Genomic DNA, 21,431 nt, shown 5'->3' with positions numbered 1-21,431 from the left:
CCCTTTTTCAAAGCATTGGATAAAATCATGCATATTGAAGCCCCTGAAAAACATACTACTTCTCTTCTGCAGGGTCAATTTGATGTTTTAGTGTCGATATTAATAGCAACAAAAACCCAGGCCTCTTTCCCAGAGAAATTAATCTATAGTTAGCCTGCACTTGGAAAGGCAAAAATTAAGAAACCAAACAACTTAGCCCCGAGAAACCCTGAGTGGGCAAGTTGCAGCCACACCCACCTTCAAGCAGAGAGAGCATCCCACCTTGTCTGAAAAAATTCCTCAAAATGACCACCCTCGCCGCACCCCACCCCCACCCCGCAATGAGCGTGTTCCTCCTGAGAATGCTCCGTTTTCATTCGTTCTACAAACAGTTCCTTTTGCTGGATATACAGAATGCCCCTCATTCCTGATTTTAGCTCCAAACACTACAGGAGATCAAGAAGAAATAACCGTGTGATGGTATAAATGTCAGTTCTCAGTATCATATCTTGATGAAAATGCTTCTTCCCCAACAAAGGTCAAGGACTTCCTAGGTGGCACTAGTGGTAAAAAGCCCGTCTGCCAATGCAGGAGACATAAGAGATGTGGGTTCAACCAATGGTTTGAGAAGATCCTCTGGAGGAGGAAATGGCAACCCTCTCCAGTATTCTTGCCTGGAGAATCCCATGCACAGAACCTGGTAGGCTACAGTCCATAGGGTCGGATACGACTGAGCAACTTAGTACAGCCAAGGTCGGCCCAGCCAAGGCTAGGCAGAGTAGGGACGGCCTGCTCAGTGGATTTCAGAGGAGCAGGAAGCCAATGGTCTTTGCCCACCCCAGTGCCATCCCAATACACACCTACACTCCTCTTCCAGAAGGGGTGGAATGTGGCCCCCACCTCAAGTGGAGACTGGAGACCCAGACTCCCACTCCATCACCCCTCACCCTCATTCCAAAAGAGGGGGCAGTAAGTCCCTGCTTTGCTCTGGTTGGGTCCTGGCCCTCACCCTCCTATCTAAGCAGCCCAGATCAGATCCCAGGGGGAGTTCTGGGCCGTTGCACTGAGACCGCTTCTTCCCTGAGGGCAGCCTGGAGGGGCAGAGGCTGCAGGGTCGCCCCAAGAAGAGCTTCCCCCCTCCCTGGTTGTTCACCGGGGGTCTGTACCTGGAACTGGAGTCACTGCCGCTCTGCACTGCCGGGTCGTCCGTGACATTAAAGAGCCCCGTCCAATTGGCCAGCTGGTCGCCACTCTGCCAACCAAACTGGAGGCCTCTGGCAAGAGAACGAGGCAGTCGGTACTCATGCTCACATGCTGGGTAAGCCCGTCACACGGGAGCCGTGGTCCAGCGTGTGCCACATGACACATCGCCTCGACCACTCCTAGTGGAGATGAGAGTGCTGTCCATGCAGAAGGATGACCATAAGAAACCAGGGTCCTTTACAGGGTTCTCTGCTGGTCCACATCCGTGCCCTCAGTTCACCTGGATGGGCAGGTGGGGGATACACGTTGTCATATATGCAGAGACACTGAGGTTTAGGGAGATCAAGGTCACCGAGCTCCCCTACCCTCTGTCTGGTGCATCCTTCAATTCCGCCTCTAGCAACTCGCTCCAGCTCATCAGCTCTTCACCTTCCTCTGAGGCCAGACACACAGCAAAGCTTTTAATGAAGTCTAGTTTTCCAATACATAAGGACAGGCCTCCTGCTTAAGAGATGAACTCAACACACCTGGTTCTCTTTGCTCCCTCCCCCAGGCTGACTGAAATGCAGCAAAGGCATAATAAGGGCCTGAGCATGGCTGGAGAGAAGGCATAGAAGGGGCCCAGCGACAACAATTTGGAAGAGCAAAAGCAGATGGATCACTTGCCTTAGGCCAGAGAGAGGAGCCCTGACTGCTTGTAAGAAGCAAATCTATTCTCCGGGCACAGATCTAGAAAGCTTTGGAAGGTGCAGTGCCAGGGCCACTGAAGGTGAGGGTGCAAAATGGAGTGGCGGGCAGGAAAATTGCTTCAGGTTCTTAAGGAACATTAGCTACTACCCACCTCCACGCACCCAGGGCCCCTGCCTTAAGCCTAAGCAAGCTGGGCCGTCTACCTGCCCCCCAGACAGATAGATGGCAGGAGGCTTGACCCAGAGGTGCTCCGCACTTCTGACCTCATGCACGGAGATACTAGGCTGAAAACAGTTGGCCAGACCTGAAAAGAGGCTAACTGTGCACGCCTGGTCCCAGCCACGCTGCCCCAAAGCTTTGGCCATGGTTGGGTTTCTCGGCGGGAACCTGCCCAGGTCCAAGAGAAGGCTACAGACCAAAGGGGTGCTGCCGCCCCATCACCAGGGTCTGGCACTGCTACCATTTGCAAAGGGCTGCACAGTGCTTGTTGGGGGGCTGTCCTGTGCTCCACTGGTGAGCAGCATCCCTGGTTTCTATCCTCCAAGGCCAGCAGCACCTCCTCCCCTACTCTCCTGCTGTGATGACCAGAACTGTCTCCAGACATTGCCAAATGTCTGCTGTAGGGAACCCCTGCCCCCCACACCGAGCCCCAGTGCACCTCCTAGAGGCTGGCTTTGCCCTCAAATGTGAATATTCAAGTCCCATCAAAGACTCTGGCACGTGGCATAAACTTCACCGTGCAAGTGGAGAATAAATCAAACAAACAAACAAGCATAAAACTCTTAAACCCCTAAAAATAAAGCCCTTTAATAAACAGCCTCTATGCCAAGGGAAACGGGGCAGGGACGGTGGTCGGAGCTGGGCTCTGGTCTACCCGGATCAGCCGCTAATGAGCTGAGTGGCCCCAGTGAAGTCTCCTCGTCTCTCTTGGCCTCTGATGCTATCTTTCGAGTCAGGAGAGCGGTCCTGATGTCTCAAAAGTGCTTGACCAGAAGTATCACCGGGCTGAGCTGTGTCCTCAATCACCGGGCTGAGCTGTGTCCTCGATGGCAAGACAGGTCGCCTCCAGCCTGTGAGTCAGCCTGGTTTCCAGCCAGACGCTGAGTGGAAGAGGCCCTCGGGGCACTGTGAGCAGAAGGGCTGCACACGTGAGGTGCTCAGGGGATGCTTGGCCGTGTGACTCCGATTCTCTGTCCACACTCTCCGCCTCCACAGCAGAGCGGAGCTGGGGGCAGAACAGGCACAACTCGCAGGACAGAGCCTGAAGCCGCAGCAAAGCGCCCTTCAGTTCCTGGTGCGTTCAGGGAACAGCAGCAGCATTGCACTTGTGCTGGCCCGAGATCTTTTTATTCTTGAACTAGTGAAGTTGCTCAGTCGTGTCCGACTCTTGCGACCCCATGGACTGTAGCCTACCAGGCTCCCCCATCCATGAAATTTTCCAGGCAAGAATACTAGAGTGGGTTGCCATTTCCTTCTCCAGGGGATCTTCCCGACCCAGGGATCAAACCCAGGTCTCCCGCATTTCAGGCAGACGCTTTACCGTCTGAGCCACCAAGGACGCCCAAGTATTTATTTATTTATTTGGCTGCATCAGGTCTTAGATACAACATGTGGGGTCTAGTTCCCTGACCAGGGATCAAACCCAGGCCCCCTGTGTTGGGAGCTCAGAGTCTTAGCCGCTGGACCATTGGGGAAGTCCCTTCATATACTTATCTATCCACAACACAAATATTGCATACTTCTATAAATCTATCACATATTCAGGCTTCCCTGGTGGCTCAGAGGTAAGGAATCCGCCTGCTAAGCAGGAGACTCAGGTTCAATCCCTGGGCCAGGAAAATCCTCTGGAGAGGGAAATGGCAACAGACTCCAGTATTCTTGCCTAGGAAATCCCATGGACAAAGGAGCCTGGTGGGCTACGGTCCACGGGATCACAAAGAGTTGGATACGACTTAGTGACTAAACAACATCACATATACATTTATAAATACATTGTGAGCATCTATAAAATAAACTATTAATTTATCTGTTTATTGATTTGAAGGGGTTACATTTCTTTTCAAAGAGATATTTTGAGGAAATATTAGTAGGTATTTCTTAGAAAGAATTTGTGTTTGGTTTATTAGGAGGGGAAACATTTTGTGAGCCCTTCACATACATACTCTCCATTCCTACAACAGCTTCATGTAGCAAATCCCATTCTTTGCACTTATAGTTGATGAAATATGCAGCTCAGAGAGGTTTGGTAACTCACCCAAGGTCACAAGGCTAACAAATGGCCAACCTAAGATTTAAATCCAGCACCTTCTGACTCTAAAAACCAACCTAAAAGTCTGTACCAGAATACCTATTGGCCAAGAAAACAGTAGTATTTCCACCTGAAATTTTGCAAATTAGCCAATTCACAAGCACATTCAAGCAATTCCCAGTCCCAGCAGCCAGCTAGAAAACTCACAGGCTCCTTAGAAAGAGTCCAGCCAGCAAGACTCATGTCCTCTACCAAGTGGGTCAGCCAGCAACACTGCCACTCTCCTGCCCAGACTGGCTGATGTGAGACGGGGTGTCCCTTCACAAGACAGATCCCCCCAGGGCTGTAGAAGTGACAGACTACTAAGAAAACATCAATTACTATATTTTAGCAGGAATTATGACACAGAAGGGCCATTCGCTGATAGCTCAGTTGGTAAAGAATCTGCCTGCAATGCTGAAGACTCCAGTTCAATTCCTGGGTCAGGAAGATTTCCAGTTTGCTGTGATCTGCACAGTCAAAAGCTTTAGTGTAGTCAGTGAAGCAGAAGTAGATATTTTTCTGGAATTCCCTTGCTTTTCCTATGATCCAGCAGATGTTGGCAATTTGATCTCTGGTTCCTCTGCCTTTTCTAAATCCAGCTTGTACATCTGGAAGTTCTCGGTTCATGTACTGCTGAAGCCCAGCTTGAAGTATTTTGAGCATCAATAATATCCCCCCAAAATTATGACTGGTTACTAAAATATATGGACTGGGTTAAAAATATGTATGCTTCTGGCCCTGGCCTCCTCGGGTTCTGCAGGCAGAGACGGGAGCCACTGTCTTTTCTACATCCTTCAGGTCAGTAGAGCATGGGAAGCCAGCTGCCTCCAAGTTCATCTTCGGTCTCCGTGTACCCCCACACTCTCTCGGAGCTGCTTCCTACTGACCATGCCAGCAGCCACCTCCTCTGTTCCTGAACCTTCCAAGAATCCCCACTGCCAAAGGACAAGTTCCAAACTCTCAACTCAGGGGCCCTTCCAGCAGCTGCCCTGCATCTTGACCTGAAGTCCAGGGAAACCTCAGCCTCGTGACCCACCAGGCCATTTCAACCCTCAAGCCTTCGCCCTGGGTGTTCCCATTCAACTGGATCCCATCCCTCACTTACCTGGCTCCCACCCAAAGTTCAAAGTCCAGCTGAAGAACCTTCTTCTCCCTGAGCCCCCAGCTCCGTCAGCTTAACTCTGACTCTCTCTCACCACCCCTTCGGCACCATGCCTTCTGCCCTGGGTCTCTGGTCCTCTGTGCCTGCTCTTCGCGTGTCGTCCCTACATGGGATAGTCCATTATAGACTTGAGTGTTCACTGGAAGGACTGATGTTGAAGCTGAAACTCCAATACTTTGGCCACTTGATGCAAAGAGCTGACTCATTTGAAAAGACCCTGATGCTGGGAATGATGGAAGGCAGGAGGAGAAGGGGACAACAGAGGATGAGATGGTTGGATGGCATCACTGACTCAGTGGGCATGAGTTTGAGTAAACTCCTGGAGCTGGTGATGGACAGGGAGGTCTGGGGTGCTGCAGTCCATGGGGTTGCAAAGAGTTGGACATGACTGATTGACTGAACAGAACTGAACTGAACAGCCTTTATAGACTTGCATGTAAATCAGGTGTAAAGTAGTCTTCCCCGAGATCCCTAAAGCAAGTGGAGTGGGGAACAGGGGGCTGATTCAGGCAGCTTTAGGTTCTAAAACTCCAGGATCCTTGACAAAAAATTAGAGCAGGAGGTTTTCACGTCCCAGGAAAGAGGAAGAAGCAAGGTATTTGGGGAGCAGAGGCAGAGGGCAGACTCCAGATGGCTCACTGGGTCCAACCTTCCTGGGGCGGTAGCAGTGCTGTGCACACAGAGGTGTTTCTAACTCTCATGCCGAGAGATGAGTTGTAGGATATGAAATTCGAGGACTGTTAGTAGTGGGCACTAGGCATGGAGAGTCTGGATTTGAAGGGCCCCAGGCCACGGCGTGGGGTCGGGGGTGAGGGCCTGAAAAAGCAGAGGATGAAGGGCCAGGGCTGGGCCTGTGTCCCGGGCAGTGCTCGCCACAGAAACCGCCCTTTCCCAGGTGTCAGAAACCGGAGTGGCCAGGCTGCGGGCCTGCCTCTGGTGGGATTTCAGGCAGCAGCAAGTTTGATGAAGGAGACATTGCTGGATAAGAAGGTGCTCCCAGAGCCTCTCCGTCACATGTGCCTGCAGCTGCCCCATTCCTGCCTCCAAAGATTCCTGGGTAGAGTCGCCCCCAGAGCCCACTCCCTTTTGCAATCATGTGACTCCTGGCATTTTTACCTCCTGAAGCTTCAGTTTCCTCACCTGTCAAAGGGAAGAAATAATCTTCAACCTAAGGATATAAACAGCCCACAAAAGCAGATATATAAATGTGAACACACATATAAGAGCTTAAATCTAATACCATAAACTTAAATCTAATAACCCACAACTTAGATCTAATAACCTACAGCTTAAATCTAATAACATACAATTTAAACACATGTCACTCTGTGTTCTCTGCCAGAGAAGACAAGAAAGTTGTTGGAGCACCAGCTGAGAAGAAGTCTTACTCTCCACATCCATAGCCTTTTTTGCTTTTTGAACCTTATACATGCACAATCTAGGTAAACTGCGGTGTGGGTTTAACCTCACTAGTAACCAAGCGTGAAAGTGAAAGTGTAAGTCACTCAGTCGTGTCCAACTCTGTGTGACCCTATAGACTGTAGCCCACCAGGCTCCCCTGTCCATGAGATTTCCCAGGCAAGAATACTGGAGTGGCATGCCATTGCCTTCTTCAGGGGATCTTCCTGACCCAGGGATCAAACTCAAGTCTCCCAGATTGCAGGCAGATTCTTTACCATCTCAGCCACCAGGGAAGCCCCTAGTAGCCAAAGCACATAAAAATGAAATTAAAGCAATCCTTTTTTGTTAACCTATCAAGTTGACAAGATAAATGTAATGTTAATACCTTCGGCTGGTCATTGGTGTCACTCACGTTTCTGGTAAAGAACCTGGGAAGGTGTATCAAAAGGTTTAAGAGTGTTTATAAACTCAGTCTCCATGATACCCCTTCTAGGAACTGATCCTTAGGAAATGATCCAACTTTGATCTGATGAAATAAAATTTATATTTTAAGGCAGGACAAGGAAAGTTAAATATAAAATTATCTCTCTGTGGTTTGGGCTTCTGCCTCCCTAATGAGCAGGGTTCGTCTGCATTACTGTGCAGACAGAGCTCCTGTAAGATGGGAGTGCCTGCTCAACCGGAAAGATTGTTGTTGTCTTTTTCTTTATTCTGATGCTAGCAGTGTAACTTCTCAAAACAAGAGTGCTCTTTCCCAGCTCTACAGTGGATCATGCTGACTTGCTATTCCCTTGGTGAGTATTCACCTGGACTATGCACCCTTGGTGAACTTTATGTAAAATATCAGTATGTCATTCTGATGTAAAATCCTTTATCTCAAAAATGCGTATGTCTTATGTGAAACAGATGACTAGGCCAAGTTTGATGCATGACACAGGGCACTCAAAGCTGGCGCACTGGGACAGCCCAGAGGGATGGGATGGGGAGGGAGGTGGGAGGCGGGCTCGGGACGCAGGACACATGTACACCCGTGGTTGATTCATGTCAATGTACGCCAAAAACCACCACAATATTGTAAAGTAACTAGCCTCCTATTAAAATAAATTTTTTTCAAAAAATGTGTATGTCTGTGACTTCGACTCCTAAAAGGTGGAGCAGTTCTCAGAGCTTTCTGAGATTCTGCTTCCCAGGTTATAATCCTCAGTTTGGCTGGAAAAAAATTCCCTTTTTTTCTTCTTAACTTGATGGTTAATTGAATTTTCATTGACAGATCAAAGGGCTTTGAACCAGCTTTGTTCAAACCAGGGCTTTGTCTGGGGTCTTTTGTTAATCAGGAACCATCCTAAATACCCAGCCTTGGGGAGAGGCTAACGAACTAGAGTGCTAAATGACATGCGGCCATGTGGGTCCCAAAACACTGTATCTATGAAGTCATTTTAAATGGTGCAGGGAAATCATTAACTTAAGCAAAAAATTAATAAGTAAATAGAATACACGTTCACTATGATCTCATTTCTTTTACAAAAAAAAGTGCTTACAGCAATGACGAGGAAAAAACATTCTCTAAAACTAATAGGTCTCTGAGTGTGGTATGATGAGGGAATTTTTTCCCCTGCTTATTTACACTTTGCTGTTCTTTCCATAAGCTCTAAGACAAACATGTATGATTTTAATAATCATAGAAACAGTGTAGACTCCAAGCAATACAGTGATCACAGATGACGTTTTAGACCTTTGGAGGCACCCAGTAGGTCCTCAGTAAATGACACTTGGACTTCCTCAAGTGAGAAAAGGCAGGTGCAAAAGCATTCTGGTAACTCTTTGTGCTGCATGAACAGGAGGGATTAGGAAAGCTGGCATTAATACAAAATGGAAAAATGGGGAAAACCAAGCAAGGGAGGTTTTTTCATGCTGAGATTGGAGAGAAGGAGTCACTCCAGAGTTTCATGCCTTTCTCCTGAGTAATTGCTGCCACCCAAGCCCCTCAGCACCTGGTGACCTGCTGTGGGGGTCACCAGCCTACGGCACTTTGTCCTCTCCCAACCCCATCCGGAGAGTCCAGGCCCCCATGAGGCTAGGGACCGAGAGATCAGCAGCCAGAAGCGGCTGCAGCAATTGAGCTTTAGCTCGGCTTTTAAGCCCTTCTTAACTGCGATCTTGACCAAATCCACCTCTTTTTCTTGAGTCAACTCGATCTCAAGCCGGGGAACCCACTAAGAACGTGAAGCCTTTACCCCCAAGAGACCCTGTGCTGGCCAGAAGGGCCACCTTCATTCCCCGACATTGACCTCTAAAGTGACAGATGGTCCCATAACGCCCTTCCTCTCCCTTAACCAATCGTCGTCTTCACTCTCCTTGGGCCATTTCACCTGTAACACACCCTGGACAAAACAACCGATACTTTACGTTCCCACAAAGTGCTTCACTTCCACCACGGAGCAAAGTTCACCAAGGAAGCAGAGGGTGAATGAAGTCAGTGAGTGAAGCAAAGACAGCAGGGACCAGGGGTATCTCACGCTACACCTGCCCAGGTAGGTGCCCTGAGCCCCAGCCCACTGCTGCCATGTGGGAAGACGAGCCTCATGTTGCCATTTTGTTCATCCTTCCAAGAGATGCTGGATAGCCAGAATTTTATTTTTAATTTGCCAATTTTTAAATGCTGTGTAGACCAAATAGTCCCTGCTGTGAGCTACGCACAGCCTGGGGAATCCCCACTGGTGGCCCTGACTTATATCCTCTTGTTCGAAGCTGACCCTAGTCCTAAGAGGGAGACAGAGGGTGCACCACCCGTCTCAGCTGAGGAAACTGAGGCAGAGCATGGGAGGTTACCTCTCAGCCAGCTGGAGGCCTGGGAGCCAGAGCTCTGACTCCTAGTTCAACCACCAAAATGCTGGCTCCTGTGCCAGGACTCGGCATGCCTCGGGGGTCTTGCATCTCCGGGGGCTGGGTCAGCAACAACCCTCAGCCTGTCTCCTGTGCAGCAGACACTCCATCAGAAAAGGCCGCCACGGGGGAAGGCCAGGGCGTGCAGCTCCCGAGACTTGCCTTCAACTGCCCTTTCCCTCCCACCACACAAAGTGTACATTAGGAATGCAGGTGACTGAGCTGCTGTCATGACAAGATAACCTTGAGTCAGCTCTATTTGGAAAAAAAAGAAGAAGAAAATCATTCACAAAACATCAGTTCTTAACTTTCGTGGGAGGCTAATCTATTGAATAATTCATGTGCGTTCTCGCTCCTCCATTCCAAAAAGGTAACCTGGCTTTTTCAACCTCTTACTTTAGGGCCGTGTGGGTGGTGAGGAATGAAAGCTTCACAGTTCACTGAAGAATCTGTGTGAGGCCAACCCGGAGGGCGGCGGGAGGGCCTTCAGGTCTGGGGACGGGTGGGTGAGACCATGGCTGAGCAGAAGATTCCTCAAGGGCCGGAAGCCCATGATGTCCCCATGCAGGTTCCTCTCATCCCCCTCTACATGGACAGAGGGCCTCAGAAAGACTGCTTCTTGGAGCACCTTGTGAGGTTGGATCTGTTAGGAGAAGCACACTGATAGAAACCGTCCACCCTGCCCAGGCACCATAGTAACCATTTGCATAAGTTGTTTTATGACACAAGGTCGGGTAAGGAACATGGAACTAATAAGCCTCCACCAACCGAAAGAGTTCGGGAAAGGTCAAAAGGAGACACCACATGTCCAACCACCTCCCAGAATCCTTCTCTCTGGCATCCATCTGGGCTGAACAAAGCTTGCACCACCAGGAAGGACTCTGAGTCAGAATGACTGGCTAAGGACAACCCAGAAACGAACCCCATCACCATAAACCGTGAGACAGCAAGCCATGTGGCAGAGCTCTTCTCCTGGGTTCCCTCACCCGCCTGCTCTCCACCCGGGTGCCCTTTCCCAATAAAATCTCTTGCTTTGTCAGCACATGTGTCTCCTCAGACAATTCATTTCCATGTGTTAAGAGACAAGAGCCCAGTTTGGGGCCCTGGAAAGGGTCCCCCTTCCTGCAACAGATCCAGATTTCCAGAAGCTTCCAGGGAGAAGTGACTGGACTGGCTGAGGTGGGGGGTGGCCTGGGGAGCCCCGCAACTGTTTCATTCCACACAAACCTCCAGGATCCCCACATGACCCTGTCAAGGGCAGAGGGAAGGTACCTCAGTAGACTAAACAGACTAGATCTTCCGCCAGCTGATTGATACGGTTTAGTCTATTTTTTTTAATTAAAGGAAAAATGAGGAAGTGAGCCATTTCTTTCACACTAAGCCTGTCAAATAAAATGTATAACCAGTCTTCTGTTATGAATCAGCAAAGTACTTATGTTGTACCTCACAGCTGACAGGATATCTTTCCTTTATCTATTCATGCTATTTTTATTTAATTATAAATGTATATGTATATGTCAAATATTTATTTTATTGTTCTATATTTGTTGGACAGTCATGCCTGGCTGGGGTTCAACAGTGAACAAATTAGCAAGGTCTTGCCCCAGCAACACTTCAACTAGAGTGAGACAGATAATCTAACAGGCAACATAACATGTAATGTGTCATATGGTGAAAAGTGCTGTGGAAAAAATAAAGGTTAGCAAGAGGGATGAGGAGTTGGGGGTGAAGGGCTGCTCCATGGAGATTGGTCTCCTCCTGGAGAATTGACAGCTCAGCAGGGTAGGAAGTGATGAGGGAACAGGTGGATCCGGAGAAGAATGGTCCAGAAAAGGCCTGGCACCTGCAGTGGCGTGAAGCCCAAGTCCCACAGTTTGTTCTGGGACTGGCAAGGAGTCCAGGGCAGGCAGCAGGTGATACAGTCCACCGTTCTGTGGCCCCTCAAAGTCAAGCACAAAGGAGGTGATCAGTGATCTTTTCTGAGCAAACACCTCAGGCGGACCCCCCAGGATTCTGGGGGCTTGGCCCTCCTGGGACACACAGATTGCCCTCCTCCACCTCTCACAGCCCTCCGCCATCCGCAGGGCCACAGGGAGGAGCTGGGGTGGGTGGTCAGGAAGTACCCCTCAGAGAACATGCGGACCCTTCCCACCCAGCTCAGAGCAGAAGTGCCTGCCAGCTGGGAAGCCTTTGCAGGAGGATGAATGGGCATAATTACCAGGTTCCACGTACTTCCTCACCCGGCCTCCATCCTGACTCACTAGTGACTCACATTATTTCCCTGATGGTAACATTCACCCCGAATGAGAAGAACCTCAGGGAAAAAGAGAAGTGGGTTCCTTCCCCAGTTGCCTGTGGGGGCCTTTCATTTAGGGCAACAGAAAAGATGGGGCAGGTGGTAGCCTGCTGGGGACGAGAACGGGGGTTGCTCCCTGGGCTAACCTCCTCACACTCTCCACCTCTCGTGGAGCAAGTCGTGGGCACTGGAGTGAGTGGGGGTCTGCGGACAGATGGCAGAGGGCTGGCCTCCTTGAAGGCCCCTGGTACCCACGAGCTTCCCAATGCCAAGAGCGTTCATGGGTTCTGTGGAGGCCTCTGGCTAAGGAGTGGCCCAGCAGAGTCCAGGTTCTGCCAGTGCTCAGGTGGGGACAGGAGAGGTGCGCAGGGGGGCACTAGCCGGGGGAGCGGTCCAGAGAGAGGAACCCGCGGAGCTCCAGGTACAGCTCGGAGCAACCTCACAGCCCCAGCAAGCTTTGCACCACAGAGAAACTGGGCTCTGCCAGCCAACCTCCAGACAGTCTGCTCCCTGGCCTGGCCTTCCAGACCGCCACTTTCAGCACCAGACCCACAAGAGGGGGCACCCAAGGCCATCCAAAAATCTCACACTTCTTCCAGCTACTCTTTGCTAAATATTTGCTCAACCATTTACTCCATGGTGGGGGCCACCTTCAGGAGGAGCATGGGGTCCATGGGGGTGCACACACTAGCCTTCCAACTTCCTCCAGCACTCAGGCCGCAGACAGAGCACCACGGCTAGCAGAGTGGAGCCCCCTTCCCTCCTTGGACAGCAGGAGAGTGATGTGGCCATGGGGGGAGGCTCCCTTCAAACACTAATCCTAGCATTCATTCCAACCACTCTCTGTCAAGAGCTCCCACTAGTTCTACTTTCTCCATCCTAGGACAGGCCCAGAGTCTATGTGAGCAGGTGCCTCCTAGGTTAGCGGCCCCCAACACTGTTGGCAAAACCTCTGGAATCCCGTCCAGCTAAACGCCAATCAAGTCATGCCTCCCCCGGCCTTGGCTCCTGTTAGGTCCTTTGACTGTTATGGGTTGAATTGTGTCCCCTCCCCCCATACCAAAAAAATCAGATACTGAAGTCCAGTCCCAGGGTGACCTTATTTGGAAACAGCGTAGCTGCAGATGTAATTAGTTAAGTTATGATGAGGTCATGTGGGGACTTCCCTCGGGGTCCAGTGGGTAAGACTCCGCGCTCCCAATGCAGGGGGCCTGGGTTCCATTCCTGCTCAGGCTGCTAGATCCCACATGTCATGACTAAGAGTTCACATGACACCACTAAAGAGCCTGCCGCAAGGAAGATGAAGATCCTATGTGCCACAGCTAAGCCTGGAGCAGCCAAATAAATAAATAATTAAAAATTTAAAAAGATGAGGTCATACTGGAGTATGATGGACCCCTAATCCAATATGACTGGTGTTTTTATAAAGAAAGGGACACAGACATGTATACAGGGAGCAAACTCTGTTAAGATGAAGGCAGAAGTCTACAAGCCAAAGAGTGTCAAAAATTACCAGCAAACCACCAGAAGCTGGGGGCGGTGGGGAACAGATTCCCCTTCATGGCCCTCAGACCCTACCGACACCTTGATCTCAGACTTCAGCCTCCAGAACCGTGTGACAATAGCATTCTGTTGTGTGAGCCCCCAGACTGTGGTACAGTTTGAATTGGCAGGTTCCACATCCACGGTTGGTTAAAGCTGTGAATGTGAAACCCCAGAGGGCTGACTCTAAGGAACCTAAGCATTTGTGGATTTTGTTCTTCTTTTCCCCTCCCTATAACCCCAGCCCCCTGTATGCACAGCACCCCACACACACTTCCCGGCTTGCCTGCCTCACGTCCATCCCCACCACAGTTCAGAGCCTCGGCAGGACCCGTGGGCCCCTCTCAGAGGGACTGGCAAAGCCTGGCCAGTGACCAGTGTCATCAGGTGGGAAGAGAGGAGAGTGCCTTGACCACCCACTCACACTGCCTGAGACTAACCTGGGACCAGAGAGGCGATTGATCTCACCGCACCAGAAAACAAAGAGAAATGTAGAAGCCTTCAGTGACTTCCATCACCTGCTCCTCCAGACTCAACACCACAGCCTGTCCCCCAGAGTCACCCTAAATCCAGTCTCTGAAACCCACAAGTTCTCCGGGCCCACCTCGGGTCCCACCTGGCCACTTACCACCCTGATTTCTGTCTCCTCTGAAATCTATGAGATATACAGTCTCTGCCACACAACGACTTATTTATACACAATCTTACCTATTTTTCACGCTTGTCTCTTTCAATGTTCTGTAAGTTCCTTAAGGACATGTAACATAGTTGATGATTCTTTAGTAACATAACATTTCCACCGGCATAAAGCTGAATGTTTAGTGGACGTTCATTGATTACTGGGGGAAAAGTTGGGGATTCCCTTTGTATGCATCATTCATTCAACAATAAATGTCAGGCTCTATGCCAGGTCCTGTGAATTCAGAAATGAATGAAATATCTCTTTCAAGGGTCTTACAAACTGTGCGAACCTATACAAGTTATTCATCCTCTCTGTGTATTAAACGAGGATGACTGTATCTGTTTAACAGGGCTAATGTGAGGACTGAATGAGATAATTCTTCTTTAGAATTATCTGCTTAGGATAGAGCCTGGCTCATGAGCCCTTAATGAATGCTAATAATTCATATTATTGCCCGATGAATCCATCACCTGTAGTGTATGTATGTGGAGGGGATTCCCACACATCAAGTGAAGAGCTAAATGAGAGAATTACTGGATGAGAAGTTATTAGATGAGAAGTGAATGAGCCTGAATAAGTCAAAGAGGAGAAACCTCTAAGAGGTGAAATTTGCCTGGGAAGCACAAATATCAAAAGGAAAAAAAGTAGAGAGAGATGATCAACAGCAAGCTGTTGCCCAGCAACACCGGGCAAAGGACAGGAAGCTCCCCAACACCCAGCAGCTTGTGCAGGCTGGGCACAGAGAGCCCAGGACCAGGGCACAAGATCCAGAGGCCCCACCCTCTAGCTGGTGCAAGTGCAGAGTCGACACCGGAGAGGGAGTTCCATCGGCTCTGTCCCCTGGGTGCCTTGCTTGCCTCTCCCCGCCGCAGTCCCAGCCCTACAGCAGGAGCCCCGGCAAAACTTGCTCTGATCAGCAAGACTGGAGCCGTTCTGCCAGCAAAGCACAGGCCCACGGTGGTGGTCAACTCAGCCCCTTCCCCATCCCGAGGGTACCTGCCAGCTCCACTCCGTCCGCACGAGGCACTCTCCCCCTCCAGAAGCACCCCAGCTAGATCCTCCAGTCCTGTCATCCCCACCTCTTGGGGGTCGTGCTTGCTTCTCCAGTGAACCAGGCTTTGTCCCTGGGTAGGGGGAGTGTTGGATCAGCGGTGAGAGCCTTCGAATGCACACTTGAGATACAGTACAAAGTCAGGCTGTACTTCTCCTTGACCCAGTTTCACATCCTCAAATCTCAGGCCTGCACAAGCCATATGCAGGCAGCCCAGATCTGTACCCTCGAGCACGGAAGAGTCCTGTCTACACCAGGCAGGACAAGGCAGGCCCAGTCTAGGGTCCAGCCTGCTGTGCGGTCACACAGAAGGCAACAGGACAGCCCTGGGCAGACTGTGCTGAGCACAGCCAGCACCGGTGCTACGAATTCAGAGCAGGGACGCGCTCTGTGGGCTGAGAACAGGAGGAGGAGGAGGATTGGGACTGGCAGAGAGCTAAATGGGAGGGCACAGCAGATAGGGAAAAGCTGGTATAAAGTGGCAGAGTCAGGACAGATGTGATGTGTGAAAGACCCTTGGTTGGCAGGAGCAATGGTCTCCTTTAAGAGTTGGGTGATCCCCTCCTTTCTTTCAGCTGATCCTTTTGGGGCCTGCAGGGCAGATTGTTCTGTCTATGCTATACTGGGCAACTCTGTTCTTTAAAAAAAAAAAGAGAGTGGGCTTCAGGCACAGGTTGATCATGGGGGTGAGACTTTTGTTTGGAGAGGACATAGCGGATGGAGATATTCAAGGGTTTCTATTTCTGGCAAAATGGCAGGCTGAAAAACCGTCTGTGGCAGGTGCCCCTTCAGGAATGAAGGATTTCCTCCTGACCTGCTGGGGTACTGAGAGCTGACAGCCCCCAACTCTCAGTTTCCTCTGGGAATCACCCCACATAAGAAGAGCCAACTTGGCCAAGACCACACTCTCTTCCATCTGAATCCAGTGACTAAAAATTCAACCTATAGGTACAAAGGCCCAGCCTCCTCACCCTGAGGAAGCCTCAGCTCAGGGAACGCTCCGGGGCTCCCCCTCCAGGGTGGCCATGGCCTTCTCCAGGATTTCACTGCATATATATATATATATGGTGGTGGCCTAGTCACTAAGTTGTGTCTGACTCTTGCGACCCCATGGAATCAAGAGCCCGCCCGGCTCCTCTGTCCGTGGGATTCTCCAGGTAAGAATACTGGAGTGGGTTGCCATGTCCTTCTCCAGGGGATCTTCCCAACCCAGGAAACGAACCCGGGTCTCCTGCATTGCAGGCAGATTCTTTACTGACTGAGCTATGAGGGAAGACCCTATACATATATATACATACACACACACAATATGTATAAAACTCCTTCTTAAATGGATGAATGACCTGGCAAGGAAAGAAGCCGTAGATGAGCTCTAAACACGGCAGCAGTCCTAGCAGCATCGGTCAATCCCCATCATCCATGCTTCCCTTGCGACAGCAACAGGGGCTACCCGAGGTAAAGATTCTTCTTAGAAACCTCCTCCTTCAGCCAGGAAAACACAAACAATTCAAAACCAAGGTAGGGAAAAAAGTAAAACAGAATACATAAAAGACGCAAAATATAATGGTAGAAATAATATTCTAACATCCTATGCCATTCATCAGTAATCACAATAAATGTAGATACACTATACTTCCCAAGTAAAAGATAAAGGTTGTCAAACTAAATATAAAAACTGTAGCTATATGCTGGTTACAGAGACATGGAATGAAAGACATGGAAATGTTGGGGGAAAAAAAGGATAAAGAGAGATATGGCAAGCAAATACTCGCCAAATGAAAACTGCCTCGCTATATTCATTTTAGACAACATCAAATTGAAGGTTACTAAAAACAAAGAAACTCCCTACATTTTAATAAAAGATTCAGTTCACTAGAAAGACAATAGGTCTAAACTAGTATTCATCCAATAACATCACTTCAAAATGTTTAATGTAAACCCTGGTAAGTTGATAAGGAGAAACTAATAAACCCACTATCATGGAGGAAATTTTCAATACGTATCTTTTAGAAATCAACAGAACAAGTGAACCAAAAAACTAAAAACAAACAAAACAAGTAAGGATACAGAAGACTAAAAAGTTAAAAACCACTTGATTGAAAAGATATGTAAGGATACTGTACCTAGCAATGTGAGAATCACATTTTTTTCAAGTATGCAAATAATATTTATGAAAATCAACCACATACTAGACCACAAAGAAAATCTCAACAAATTCCAAGGAATCAGCCTTATAATCAGCACATCACAATTCACTTGGGTTAAAAATCCAAAACCAAGTATGTAAAGAAAGAATCTGGAACTTTTAAAACACTTCTAAATTTACAAGCAGGAAAGAATCCAGTCGTGTCCGACTCTTTGCAATCCCATGGACTATACAGTCCATGGAATTCTCCAGACCAGAATACTGGAGTGAGTAGCCTTTCCCTTCTCCAGGGGATCTTCCCAACCCAGGGATAGAACCCAGGTCTCCCACACTGCAGGAGGATTCTTTACCAGCTGAGCCACAAGGGAAGTCCAAAAATACTGGAGTGGGTAGCTTATCCCTTCTCCAAACTTTACGAGCAAATATAAATAAATCATGAGAGAAATTAGAAAATATTTGGAATTCAAGATAGTTAAAATAATTAAAAAAGGAGCTGTATGACTATGAACAAATTACTTAACTTCACTGTGTCTCGGTTACCTCATCTATAAAATGAGAATAGTAATTGTATCTATTATTTGTTGTTAGAATTCAGTGTGGTAACATATAAAGCGCTTAGACTGGTATGTGGCACATTGTAAATCTAAGACAATTCTGAATTGTTGTCATCATCATCATCATCATCATCATTCCAAATCATAGAAATTTAACTAGAGAGTTATAACCTAAAAAGTTTACATTGGAAAATACTTAAGACTGAAAGGGGCATTTCAGATGGTAAAGAATCTGCCTGCTATGTGGGAGACCCGAGTTCAACTGACTGAAAAGTAAAAAGATGAGCATCCAACTTAAGAAGCTAGAAAAATAATATGAGAAAAAAACCAAAGCAAAAAAAAAATGAATTAATTCGATAGGAAAGTTACAAGAGAAAAATCAACAAAGCCCCAAATCAGTCATTTAACAAAGATCATTTAAAAACAGAAAAAAGAAACAATGTTAGGAATAGAAAAGGAGCCAAAACCTGCGATGTAACAGAGAATATTATTAACTTTGTGCAAATAAGTCTGAACATTTTTGAAAATTTTCTGGAAAAATATAATTTATCAATAAGTGAATGAAGAAAAACCTGAATAGCCTTGAACCATTAAAGAGACAAAATTGGTAAATTAGAGTCTTCCCACAAGGAAAATATTAGGTGTTGATGGCTGTACAGGTGAATTCTACGAAGTTTTCAGAAAATAGATATCAAACCTGCATAAACCATTCCAGAAAATAGATAAAGAGGAAGCATTCCCAACTCATTTGACAAGACTGGTTTTAAAACTAGACAAAGATAGCATTTTTAAAATTGCATGCCAGTATCATTCAAGAACACGAGATCCAACATCTCTTTTTTTTTGTTTGTTTGAGATCCAACATCTTAAATAAAAATATTAGTCAACAAAATCTCACATTGTATGAAACAAATAATGTACCACAAACAAGTTGTGTTTGTCTCTAAAATTCTAAATTTAACATCAATTAACACAATGAAATCCCATGGACAGAGGAGCTTGGCAGGCTACTGTCCACGGGGTCGCAAAAGAGTTGGATATGACTTGGCAATTCGACAACAACAACAACAGTCACATCAAAAAAGTAAAGCAGGGACTTCTCTGGTGGCCCAATGGCTAAGACTCTGTGCTTCCAGTGCAGGGAACCCAAGTTCAATCCCTGTTCGGGGAACTAGATCCAACATGCAACAACTAAGAATTCACAGGCCACAAATAAAGATCCTGCATGCTGCAACTAAGACGCGGTGCAGTCATATAAATAAATAAATAAAAACATTTTTTTTAAAGACTAAAGAAGAAAAAGACCAATTGATGTAGAAAAAGCAACTGATTAAAATTAATATTCAAATACAACAAAACTTTTTAGCATATTCCATAAGGGAACCTTCTTTTCCTTACTAGAGGATACAAAACAAACAAAAAACTATGACAACAAACAAAAGAAAATAAAACTAAGCAGATAGACTCAATGATGACACTTTACTATTATTCCTTTTAAAAGCAGGATTAATGACACCACATACAAATATTAATTCAAAATGGATCTAAGACCTCAACGTAAGAGAAAAAACAATTTAAAAAAAAAACCAAAAAGCCTCTTAGAAGAAACCATAGGGGTAAATCTTTGTGACACTTGATACTGGAAATAGGCAATGGTTTCTTAGATATAACACCTAAAACACAAGCAACCAATGAGAAAAATAGATGAATTGGAGTTCATCAGAATTAAAACATTCATGCGGTAAAGGTCACTATCAAGAAAGTAAAAGAGAACCCATAAAATGAGCGAAATGGTTTTCAAATCATATATCTGATAAGGGATTTATCTTTGGAATCTATAAAGAAAACTTACTACCCAATAATGAAAAGACAAATCATCCCACTTAAAAATGGGCAAAGAATCTGAATAGACATTTCTCCAAAGAATACATACAGCTAATAATAAGCACAGGAAAGAATGCTCCACATCCCCAGCCATCATGAAAACACAAAATCAAACCCACAATGAAATACCAATTCAAAACCACTAAGATGACTATGATCAAAAAGACAGATAATAACAAGTGTTTTCAAGAATGTGGTGAAACTGGACTCCTCACACCCTGCTGGAAGGAGTGTAAAATGGTGTCACTATTTTAGAAAACAGTCTGATAATTCTTCAAATGATAAAATACAGAGTTACCATGTGACCTAACAATTCCACTTGTTACCACATTGTGTGTTGTGTGTGTGTACTCAAGTCTTGTCCGACACTTTGTGACCTTCTGGACTGTAGCCACCAGGCTCCTCTGTCCGTGGAATTTTCTAAGCAAAAATCCGGAGTGGGTTGCCATATGACTCAACAATTCTACTTGTATGCCCAAGACAAATGAAAACACACATCCACAGAAAAACACATACAGCCATGGTAAATGCTCATGGCAGCCTTATTCATAATAGCAAAAATGTGAAAAGAACCTAAATGCCATCATTAATGGATAAACAAAATATGGTACATCCATAAATTGAATAGTGTTCATCAATAAACAAATGAAGTACTGATTTGGGATTGCCATATACACACTGTTTCATATTTAAAATAGATAACCAATAAGGACCTATTGTATAGTGTAGGGAACTCTGCTCAATACTTTGTAATAACCTTAATGGGAAAAGAACTTGAAAAAATAAATACATGTAAACTTATAATTGAATACTTTGCCGTACACCTGACACTAACACCACATTGCTAATCAACTCTACTCCAATATAAAATAAAAATTAAAAAAAGAAATGAAGCACTGATATACACTACAACACAGATGAACGTTGAAACTATGCTTAAGGAAAGATGTCAGTTACATAAGACCACACATTGTATGTTTCCATTTACATGAAATGTCCAGGATAGACAAATCTAAAGAGATTAGTGTATTTATTCATTTCTAGAGCTGGCAGGTATAGGAGTACTATTTGGTGATGGCTAGGAGATACAGTGTTTCTTTAAGGAAAATGTTCTAAAATTGATTGGCATGAGGGATGCATAACTGTTCGAACATACTAAAAGCCATTTAATTGTACACTTCAAATGGATAAATTTTATGAATTCATAGATGGGTGGGTTTTATGACTATATTTCAATAAAGCTACTCTTTTAAAATAACTTTTAAGAAAAAAAAATCAGGATTAAAGCCAGGATATTCACTATGACATTTATTGAACATGCTATCAAAGGTTCTAGCCAGCACAGTAAGATAAGTGAATTAAGGTATAAGGGTTGCAATGAAAGAAGAAAACCTCTACACAGAAATCCCATAAGACTCTACAGATGAATTACTATCATTATGTGTGGATTATTATTACTATCCTCAAGCTTGCTGTTTATAAAAACAATAGACATTGAAATCAAATTTATTTCTTTATGCTAGCTACAAATGGACAAAAAACTTAATTTTTAAAAGATTTTTTTACAGTAGCATTAAAAACTATGCAGCTAGAGATAAATCTAACAAAAACGTTCGCATTCTTTATGGAGAATCATAAAGTTCCCGAGAGACACTGAAGGAGGGCATT

General features: G+C 46.5%; 1 protein-coding gene across 4 annotated transcripts in view; it reads right to left on the bottom strand.

Moving 5' to 3' along the window:
- ST8SIA5 (ST8 alpha-N-acetyl-neuraminide alpha-2,8-sialyltransferase 5) overlaps positions 1-21,431 on the bottom strand; it is a 74,531-nt gene that overhangs the window by 46,343 nt on the left and 6,757 nt on the right. For 3 of the 4 annotated variants that reach the window (XR_011482712.1, XM_070452619.1, XM_020870978.2), the window contains exon 2: positions 1,146-1,253. The exons of the other annotated variant lie outside the window; for it this stretch is intronic. Coding sequence is in view for 2 of the 3 variants with exons in the window: in XM_070452619.1 (XP_070308720.1) it covers positions 1,146-1,253 (108 nt within the window). In the remaining variant the exon portion in view is untranslated. The remainder of the gene's footprint in view (positions 1-1,145; positions 1,254-21,431) is intronic. 4 annotated transcript variants of the gene reach the window in all.

This window comes from Odocoileus virginianus, chromosome 22 (genome assembly GCF_023699985.2).
Source record: "Odocoileus virginianus isolate 20LAN1187 ecotype Illinois chromosome 22, Ovbor_1.2, whole genome shotgun sequence".
Lineage (NCBI taxonomy): Eukaryota > Metazoa > Chordata > Mammalia > Artiodactyla > Cervidae > Odocoileus > Odocoileus virginianus.
The sequence above is the reverse complement of the archived record's forward strand: the minus strand, read 5'-3'. Positions and strand labels throughout refer to the sequence as shown.